Genomic DNA, 9,841 nt, shown 5'->3' on the forward strand with positions numbered 1-9,841 from the left:
CGAGCAGCCGCGACGGGGAGCGCAGCAGTCACAACTCCTCCAACCATTACCAGAGTAACAGCTGTGGCTCATGGGGCGGAGTCATACAAGCCACGCCCCCTCTGTCAGGTCCCCGGCCTCTGATGGCCCAGCAGTTTAACCCCCCGAGCCCGTGATGGGACACTCCCCTTTCTGCTTTGCACCGCCGCCATATCCTCCATCAGGCAGGAAGTAACGTAAGCACACACGAAGAATGATACAGCCATACCTTTCTGACGCCACGGCGCCGTCTGATTAACCTTAAAACACTGACAAGTTCCTCCATCACAAACTGCACGCCGACTGAACGCCTCCAACACAGACGACGGCGTGCAGTTTTAAAAACCTGTGGCGTCTTTGTGTTGCCGTGGTATCAAACGGGCATCGCCATCTTTCAGTTTTTAGCCTGGACCTGGTCAGATGGTCGCTCTCGTCCAGTCGTAGACGAGGAGCTTTTGGTTCTTTAATTCAACGCTTTGTGGTTCAGCGGCGTTTCGTCCTGTAGGCGCTGACCTTTATAACGACGCTCCTTCGTCTTTTACATATTTAGTTGAATCTTTGTTTCAGGATGTTAATATTCATTTAGCTTTTCAAAGTAAGAGCCTCAGAAAACTGTTTCCTGTTTCTCTCCCATGTTAATAAACTCGTCTGACCGCGGCCCGTGTACCTGTGGCGTTCTTGTGTCACCTGTGGGCAGAGAAGAATGCACGACTTCAGATCAAGAAAAAAACTCTTTATTACCCTTCAGAATATGTCGCCGTGGTTACGCTCGCCAGGCGCCATGCCATCACGGGTATGTACACAGGAAGTGCAGAGGAATGTGACGTGTTCAGCTGATGGCGTGCGGCGCAGACCAACGAGTTTGACGTGTTGAAGCGGCGTTAGAAGAGTCACCCAACCAAGAAAAGGAGGTCACACGCCACTTTGAATATATTAAGGTTATAATCTCCGACACGTGACGAGGAGAGGCACATCCGGCAGAGACGCCACGACGCTGATGTCACAGCACGAAAAAACAAACATGGACGTGGTCGTTACAGAGAGAGAGAGACACCAGCCAATCACAGAGCAGACAACACAAGAAGGGGATTACTGTAAACCAATGAGAGGCGTCCTCGTAACGTTAGCTTCTCCGTGGAGCGTCAAAGTAGCGAGCAGTTACTCGCCGTCTGTGCGGCGGCGGCGGCGGCGGGACCGGTTCAGGATGAGGCAGCACACACGTTACAGAGTAAAGAATCAAAACAAAGTCCAGAGTGATTCAAAGGAAGAAGGCGTGTCATCACGTGGCGTGGGAGAGGCACGCCGCCCGTGTGTCTCACTGTTATAGGCTCCCCCACGTCTCCAGAGGAGGAAACTGTTCTAGACTGCCGCGCTCGCTGTGTTCCTGCTCGCCCATGGTGAACGAGAACCGGTACTCCAGCTCCACCTTCTCCTGCCAGAGAAACAAACAGGAAGTTAGAACACGCTCGCCACGTCAGCCAGGATGTCCATATGTTACAACCAGCTCGGACAGCGCCCGCCCTCCTCGCCACTCTTGGTCAGAGAGGAAGATAGAAACGGCGTGCTGCGTCGTGGGCAGGTTTTGGTGTCCAAACAACAATTATTTAAAAAGTCATAATTCTGGTCATGTGACCTCGTCAGATTAATGATGTCACAGCACAAAACGTCCTCTCACTTCCTGTCGTGGTTCCCGTCAGCGGCGGCTCAGCTGGCCCCTCCTACAGAGATGAGGCGTGGAAACGAGCACTGACCTTGTTGGGGTTGGCGAGCAGCAGGATCTGTGTGACCGCAGCCGGAGGGAGGACGGGGTTGAAGGCGGGGAGCTCGGATCCCGACGGCGGCTGCAGCTTCACCGCCATCGACTAGCGTGAGAGAACAGAGAGGTCATCGTTTAGTAACATGTCTGACAGCGACCTTCACCGGGTCAACGAGGTCGTGACCTTCTCTGCTGACCTTTTGAGCCGTCGTCTGGAAGCTGATGTTGGTGACGGGGACGGGAGCGGACGACAGCATGGAGATGATGACCACCAGCACGCCAGGGCGAGACGGAGGAGAGTCACGTGCAAAGTGGAAGAGAACCCGCAGACTGTGAGCGTCGAACACGGTGACGGGCAAAAGGTTACCTGCAGACAGACGCACCAGAGCGTGACCACGGCGGCGCTCCAACGAGAGCGTGACCACGGCGGCGCTCCCACCAGAGCGTGACCACGGCGGCGCTCCAACGAGAGCGTGACCACGGCGGCGCTCCAACGAGAGCGTGACCACGGCGGCGCTCCCACCAGAGCGTGACCACGGCGGCGCTCCAACGAGAGCGTGACCACGGCGGCGCTCCAACGAGAGCGCGACCACGGCGGCGCTCCCACCAGAGCGCGACCACGGCGGCGCTCCAACGAGAGCGTGACCACGGCGGCGCTCCCACCAGAGCGTGACCACGGCGGCGCTCCCACCAGAGCGTGACCACGGCGGCGCTCCCACCAGAGCGTGACCACGGCGGCGCTCCAACGAGAGCGTGACCACGGCGGCGCTCCAACGAGAGCGTGACCACGGCGGCGCTCCAACGAGAGCGTGACCACGGCGGCGCTCCAACGAGAGCACGACCACGGCGGCGCTCCCACCAGAGCGTGACCACGGCGGCGCTCCAACGAGAGCGTGACCACGGCGGCGCTCCAACGAGAGCGTGACCACGGCGGCGCTCCCACCAGAGCGTGACCACGGCGGCGCTCCAACGAGAGCGTGACCACGGCGGCGCTCCAACGAGAGCGTGACCACGGCGGCGCTCCAACGAGAGCGTGACCACGGCGGCGCTCCAACGAGAGCGTGACCACGGCGGCGCTCCCACCAGAGCGTGACCACGGCGGCGCTCCAACGAGAGCGTGACCACGGCGGCGCTCCAACGAGAGCGTGACCACGGCGGCGCTCCAACGAGAGCGTGACCACGGCGGCGCTCCAACGAGAGCGTGACCACGGCGGCGCTCCCACCAGAGCGTGACCACGGCGGCGCTCCAACGAGAGCGTGACCACGGCGGCGCTCCAACGAGAGCGTGACCACGGCGGCGCTCCAACGAGAGCACGACCACGGTGGCGCTCCCACCAGAGCGTGACCACGGCGGCGCTCCCACCAGAGCGTGACCACGGCGGCGCTCCAACGAGAGCGTGACCACGGCGGCGCTCCAACGAGAGCGTGACCACGGCGGCGCTCCAACGAGAGCGTGACCACGGCGGCGCTCCCACCAGAGCGTGACCACGGCGGCGCTCCCACCAGAGCGTGACCACGGCGGCGCTCCCACCAGAGCGTGACCACGGCGGCGCTCCAACGAGAGCACGACCACGGCGGCGCTCCAACGAGAGCACGACCACGGCGGCTCTCGTGGGACCTCGTGGAAGCCGCTCGCTTCTTACTTACTGGGTTTAACGGATTCTAGCGGTACAAAAACATCGTCCAGGGCGAGCTCAGCCGTTGGCGCCTCGCAGTGAGTCGGGGACGTGTCCAGCAGCGTGGCGCCCGGCTGAGAGTGGAGGAGGGGCACGGCGGTGGATTTGCTCTGCAGGTCTCGCAGGGTCGGTCTGGACTGCTGCTTGTCCCTGAAACACAGAAGAGTTCAAACACTGAGCGTGACGTCAAACTGACCACACCCAGGAAACGTGGTCAAACGCCCGTTAAAGAACGCGGATCACCCCACGCCGTTTCCTCTTTTTATCGTCTCGCCGCGTGTCCACAGTCGCTGCTCCCTCGCTCGTGTTAGAAAACAGAGCAGCGTCTCCTCCGCCATTGTTGTTGACCAAGCTGATATCAGAAGCCCCGCCCCTTCTTGATTCTGGTTGGTCTGCGAGGGAGTGGCGTTCTAGATGTTGAATTGAGCGTGCTGCGAGTGTAGCGTCTAAAAAACAGACGACGCCGAAAACACTGAACTGCATCAGTGAGCCCGCCGTCCGCACGCCGTCTGCGGACACGGGTATTCTCGCGTTCTAGTTTCTACCGTCCTCGTCTTGATGGCGTTTGACTTCTCGTGTTGGTGGGGACGTTAAAGATGGTCACGTACCATTTGACCTGGAGGCCCTCCGGAGGCAGCGACTGCTGCAGCAGAGTCTTCCCCAGCAGGTCCAGCTCGTCCAGGGCCGAGCTCAGGGGGGCGGGGGGGGCAGGGGGGGCGGGGGGGTCTGGACTCAGCAGGAGGCTGGGGGCTGCTGGGACGTCTGCGTCGATGCTGTCTGAAGACTGCAGGTGAGAGGATCAGCTGTCAGGTGTGTTCATGACATCACAGACTAACACAGGTAACTCCACCCACCTGGAACGAGTCCCACGCTGTCGAGTCCTCGGGCTGAGACGGGGCGTTAGAGGTTCCTTCACTCAGACCTACACACACACACACACACACACACACACACACACACACACACAGTGTCTTGAGTGAGTGTGTGTGTGTGTGTGTGTGTGTCTGAGTGAGTGTGTGTGTCTGAGTGTGTGTGTGTGTGTGTGTCTGAGTGAGTGTGTGTGTGTGTCTGAGTGAGTGTGTGTGTGTGTGTGTCTGACTGAGTGTGTGTGTCTGAGTGTGTGTGTGTGTGTGTGTCTGAGTGCGTGTGTGTGTGTGTGTCTGAGTGAGTGTGTGTGTGTGTGTCTGAGTGTGTGTGTGTGTGTGTGTGTGTGTCTGAGTGCGTGTGTGTGTGTGTCTGAGTGCGTGTGTGTGTGTGTCTGAGTGTGTGTGTGTGTGTGTGTGTCTGAGTGTGTCTGAGTGAGTGTGTGTGTCTGAGTGTGTGTGTGTCTGAGTGTGTGTGTGTGTGTGTGTCTGAGTGTGTGTGTGTGTCTGAGTGAGTGTGTGTGTGTGTGTCTGAGTGTGTGTGTGTCTGAGTGTGTGTCTGAGTGTGTGTGTGTGTGTGTGTGTGTCTGAGTGTGTGTGTGTGTCTGAGTGAGTGTGTGTGTGTGTGTCTGAGTGTGTGTGTGTGTGTGTGTGTGTGTGTGTCTGAGTGTGTGTGTGTGTGTGTGTGTGTGTGTGTCTGAGTGTGTGTGTGTGTGTCTGAGTGTGTGTGTGTGTGTGTGTCTGAGTGTGTGTGTGTGTCTGAGTGTGTGTGTGTGTGTGTGTGTGTGTGTGTCTGAGTGTGTGTGTCTGAGTGTGTGTGTCTGAGTGTGTGTGTCTGAGTGTGTGTGTGTGTGTGTGTGTGTGTCTGAGTGTGTGTGTGTGTGTGTGTGTGTGTGTGTCTACCGAGCGACATCAGCTCGTCGTCCAGCAGGCTGATACCCGTCTCCTGTGACGCGGCGTTGAGGCTGTCGGTCGGCGTGGGGAACTCGGGGAATGACGGTGGAGACGTGTCCAGTCCTGTGAGGTCCAGCAGTGCCGTCCCTCCTGAGAGACATGAACAACAGTTTGACAATCAGGCTCCGCCCCCCAGCTTCCTCACTAATGTAGCGTGGTGTGAGGTGACGCACCGCTGGCTCTGCCGTTGATGGTCTCTCCCGTCACCTGCTGTTTGTACAGGTTGATGACGTGAGTCAGGCTGTCGTTGGCCTGCAGGATCTCCGCTGCAGACACACACACACACACACACACACACACACACACACACACACACACACACACACACACACACACACACACACACACACACACACACACACACACACACACACACACACACACACACACACACACACACACACACACACACAGTGACCCACGTAAAGCGTGCACGGGGGGTTTGAAGTCGCCCTGCAGGATGGCGTTAATAAAAGGCAGACTCACCGAGCGCCTCGTCGTTGTCCTCCGTATCGCTCGCCAGTCTGAACAGCGTGGGTCTCATCTTCTCACAGCGCTGGTACAGCTCCTGAAAGGATTCAGGCTTGTTTAGCGTCACGGCGGCGGAGCCGGCACTGAACACGAGTGAAGAATGCTGCGTCTCACCTGGACGAGCTCTGCGTTGCTCTGATTGGTCGCTTTGCTGTCGTAGTCCTGCAGGAGCTGAGTCAGCAGAGTGACGCTCTCGTTCACCTCCTGGATGGCGTTCACCCGCTTTGACACCTTCTCTGCTCGCCTCTGATCCTGAAACACAAACATACAGATGATGAAAGCATGGCGAGGCCCCGGGGCCCCGGAGAGAGCGCAGAGCGGCTCCTGTTACACACTCAGGGCAAGCAAACCCTTTCCTCATTCACTTCCTGTTTGAGCTCTGCGTGCAGCAGTCTTAAAGGTCCCCGTGTTTACCTCTTGAACCATCTCCTTGATGAGTTTGTTTGCAGCTTTGAGGTCGTCGGGGTGCGAGCTGTTCAGAAGGCGAGACAGCGTCTGAAGGATCAGAGAGAGACAGAGTTCAGGGGGGGACGTTGATGTTTGTCCTTCAACACAAACCCTGTTATTCTTTAACATGGACGCTCCTTACTTTGGACTTCTCCTCGTCCTCAAAGATGGCGTTCTTGGGTCTGGGTGGAGGAAGGGTCAGGAGTTTGTCTGGGGGGAGCTCCGGGTCCTGTTTGATAATTCCTGTTTGAAGGATCACAGTTGAAAGTTTCTGGATGCAGAGAAGAAACGTCCATCTTTAAAACAACACTGTCACCTTGTTTCTTTAACATCTGATACGCATCAGAGATCTTCGCCTCCTCGGGCAGCCCCAGAGTCCAGCTGTAGATCAGCTCCAGAACCTTGGTCTTCACGGGTTCAGGTGAGCGGGAGCCCAGGTACTGAGAGAGCGAGAGGGCGACACACCAAGTGATTACCAGCAGACAGAACAGACCCCCCCCCCCCCCCCCAGCAGGAGGCACTGACCTTGGGAGAAACCACTTTGATGAGTTCATTGAGAAAACGGAATTTGCCCACTTCGCTGTGAAACCTTTTACCGCAGTTTTTCATGCACGTCTCCAGAACCTGCAAAATAAAAAAGTAGAAAAATAAAGCTGCCAACACTTCCAGATCTGACTGCCGATTTCTACAGAGTCCGTGCACGCCGCGGCCCGTCAGCGCTCTTCACTATAGCGCCCTTTTCTCCCACTCTAGACGCTGCTGCTGGATCCACATCACGCCCTGTGGTCCGTCTCTGCAGCGTGCCAGCTGAGCTAATCATGTAGTTCTTCCTGTGATCTTGTAGTTCTTCCTGCGATCTTGTAGTTCTCCTGCGATCTTGTAGTTCTCCTGCGATCTTGTAGTTCTTCCTGCGATCTTGTAGTTCTTCCTGCGATCTTGTAGTTCTTCCTGCGATCTTGTAGTTCTTCCTGCGATCTTGTAGTTCTTCCTGCGATCTTGTAGTTCTGTGATCTTGTAGTTCTTCCTGCGATCTTGTAGTTCTTCCTGCGATCTTGTAGTTCTTCCTGCGATCTTGTAGTTCTGTGATCTTGTAGTTCTTCCTGCGATCTTGTAGTTCTCTGTGAACTTGTAGTTCTTCCTGCGATCTTGTAGTTCTCTGTGAACTTGTAGTTCTTCCTGCGATCTTGTAGTTCTCTGTGATCTTGTAGTTCTTCCTGCGATCTTGTAGTTCTTCCTGCGATCTTGTAGTTCTTCCTGCGATCTTGTAGTTCTCTGTGAACTTGTAGTTCTTCCTGCGATCTTGTAGTTCTTCCTGCGATCTTGTAGTTCTTCCTGTGATCTTGTAGTTCTCTGTGAACTTGTAGTTCTCTGTGAACTTGTAGTTCTTCCTGTGATCTTGTAGTTCTCTGTGAACTTGTAGTTCTCTGTGATCTTGTAGTTCTTCCTGCGATCTTGTAGTTCTTCCTGCGATCTTGTAGTTCTTCCTGCGATCTTGTAGTTCTTCCTGCGATCTTGTAGTTCTCCCTGTGATCTTGTAGTTCTTCCTGTGATATTGTAGTTCTCCCTGTGATCTTGTAGTTCTCTTGTGATCTTGTAGTTCTCCCTGTGAACTTGTAGTTCTCTGTGATCTTGTAGTTCTTCCTGCGATCTTGTAGTTCTTCCTGCGATCTTGTAGTTCTCCCTGCGATCTTGTAGTTCTCCCTGTGATCTTGTAGTTCTTCCTGTGATCTTGTAGTTCTTCCTGTGATATTGTAGTTCTCCCTGTGATCTTGTAGTTCTCTTGTGATCTTGTAGTTCTCTTGTGATCTTGTAGTTCTCTTGTGATCTTGTAGTTCTGGGCAAGGCGCACAAACGTTCTTTAGCGCTGGCAGAATGTAGTGCACAGATTTTGTGGAAATCGGCAGTGAAAACATGAAACTAAAAAACCTGAAAAGTTATTATCAGAATACAAAAAATAGGATGAAAAATAAAAGAATAGAGATCGGAGGGTTCTCTGTGCTGGATCTGAACTCACCAGCAGGGCCTGCATGGCCTCCCACTCCTGTGGAGACTGGATCTTGTGGGCGAGGAGCCTCGTGGCCAGCTGAGGTCTGAAACAGGACACAGAAGTCACCCTGAGTCTGGTTCTGCTCCAGGTTTCTGTGTCTCCTCTTAGGGTTAGGGTTAGGGTTCAATGGTTCCTGGAGCTCCAGGTCTTAAACATGACACAGACTGTTATTAGACTGTAATGTGCACACAGATGTTCTTACCCTTCCAGGTCATTGTTGAGCTGGTCACAGAAGGCGTGGATGCTGCTCCAGTCCGTGTCTCTGTTCAGAGGGTTTGTGGCTTGGTCTGAAACATCAGAACACAAAGACGTGACCTCGCCTGAACCTTCATCCTGATTCTGATGGACCCGTTTCAAATCCTGTTTATTCATTCAGTCTGAAACTTAAAGAGGGAGACCAGCATGTGGTCCAGTCCAGACCCCCTTTATATCTGTCCTTTTCTAAAACAGGTTCAGACGAGTTTCCTGATCCAAGTCACTAAGTCTCTGCCACATGACCCAGTCACACACACACACACAGATATAAACACACACACGTAGCTATGAAGCTAGCAGCTCCGGAGCTAAGGTGGCTACAGGCTAGCAGCTGAAATGTGACGCCGGGCTCGGAGTCTCTCTGCCGGGGCTCATGTCATCTCTTTCACAACAACAAGCGGATCATCATCAGTTCGTACCCGGCTCTCCCGGCCCCCCTCCCCTGGACATTCTGCTTAAAATACTCACTGATACGAGACTCCAAACTCTCTGCATCGGGGGGTGCAGCCATCACTGCGAGATTTATGTCATATGCTAGTCTCGCGAGATTTTCTGCGTCAACACGTAACGACAGTCGGATAGAAGCAGATGTATAATCCATAAATGCATGATGTAGGCCTGTAATAATATATACTGTATATTAGTATTGTTTTAAACAGTGGTATTTTTCCCTCGGGATCAATAAAGTATCTATCTATATTTATAGCAGGTTTGCAAATTGTTTAGAAAGACAAACTAAAGTAACAGAGAGTAAAGCAATGAGTTCTTCAGATGAACATCAGAGATCCATGATTACAGAACAGCAGAAGATCTGAGGCGTTGAAAGATATTCATCACTGTAAAGCAGATCAACTCCACATAGAGTCAAAGTTCATACAGAGGAGCCGCTCTGTGGTAACCATGGAGACAGACAGAGGAGCCGCTCTGTGGTAACCATGGAGACAGACAGAGGAGCCGCTCTGTGGTAACCATGGAGACAGAGGAGCCGCTCTGTGGTAACCATGGAGACAGACAGAGGAGCCGCTCTGTGGTAACCATGGAGACAGAGGAGCTGCTCTGTGGTAACCATGGAGACAGAGGAGCTGCTCTGTGGTAACCATGGAGACAGACAGAGGAGCCGCTCTGTGGTAACCATGGAGACAGACAGAGGAGCCGCTCTGTGGTAACCATGGAGACAGACAGAGGAGCCGCTCTGTGGTAACCATGGAGACAGAGGAGCCGCTCTGTGGTAACCATGGAGACAGAGGAGCTGCTCTGTGGTAACCATGGAGACAGAGGAGCTGCTCTGTGGTAA

General features: G+C 54.5%; 1 protein-coding gene across 1 annotated transcript; it reads right to left on the minus strand.

Moving 5' to 3' along the window:
• Window positions 1-553: 553 nt before the first annotated feature.
• Window positions 554-9,179, minus strand: LOC306819118 (ADP-ribosylation factor-binding protein GGA1-like). Its single transcript, XM_079372876.1, has 17 exons — window positions 9,016-9,179; window positions 8,495-8,579; window positions 8,260-8,335; window positions 6,771-6,869; window positions 6,562-6,685; window positions 6,388-6,488; window positions 6,213-6,293; window positions 5,913-6,050; window positions 5,754-5,835; window positions 5,441-5,533; window positions 5,217-5,357; window positions 4,305-4,372; window positions 4,059-4,234; window positions 3,422-3,600; window positions 1,972-2,141; window positions 1,770-1,880; window positions 554-1,450 (listed from the first exon to the last, which is right to left on the minus strand). Exons 1-17 carry the CDS (start codon window positions 9,146-9,148, stop codon window positions 1,340-1,342), a joined length of 1,968 nt encoding a protein of 655 aa, XP_079229002.1. The 5' UTR covers window positions 9,149-9,179; the 3' UTR covers window positions 554-1,339.
• Window positions 9,180-9,841: the final 662 nt, after the last annotated feature.

The sequence above is a fragment of the Symphodus melops genome, assembly GCF_947650265.1.
Source record: "Symphodus melops genome assembly, contig: scaffold_279, whole genome shotgun sequence".
NCBI lineage: Eukaryota > Metazoa > Chordata > Actinopteri > Labriformes > Labridae > Symphodus > Symphodus melops.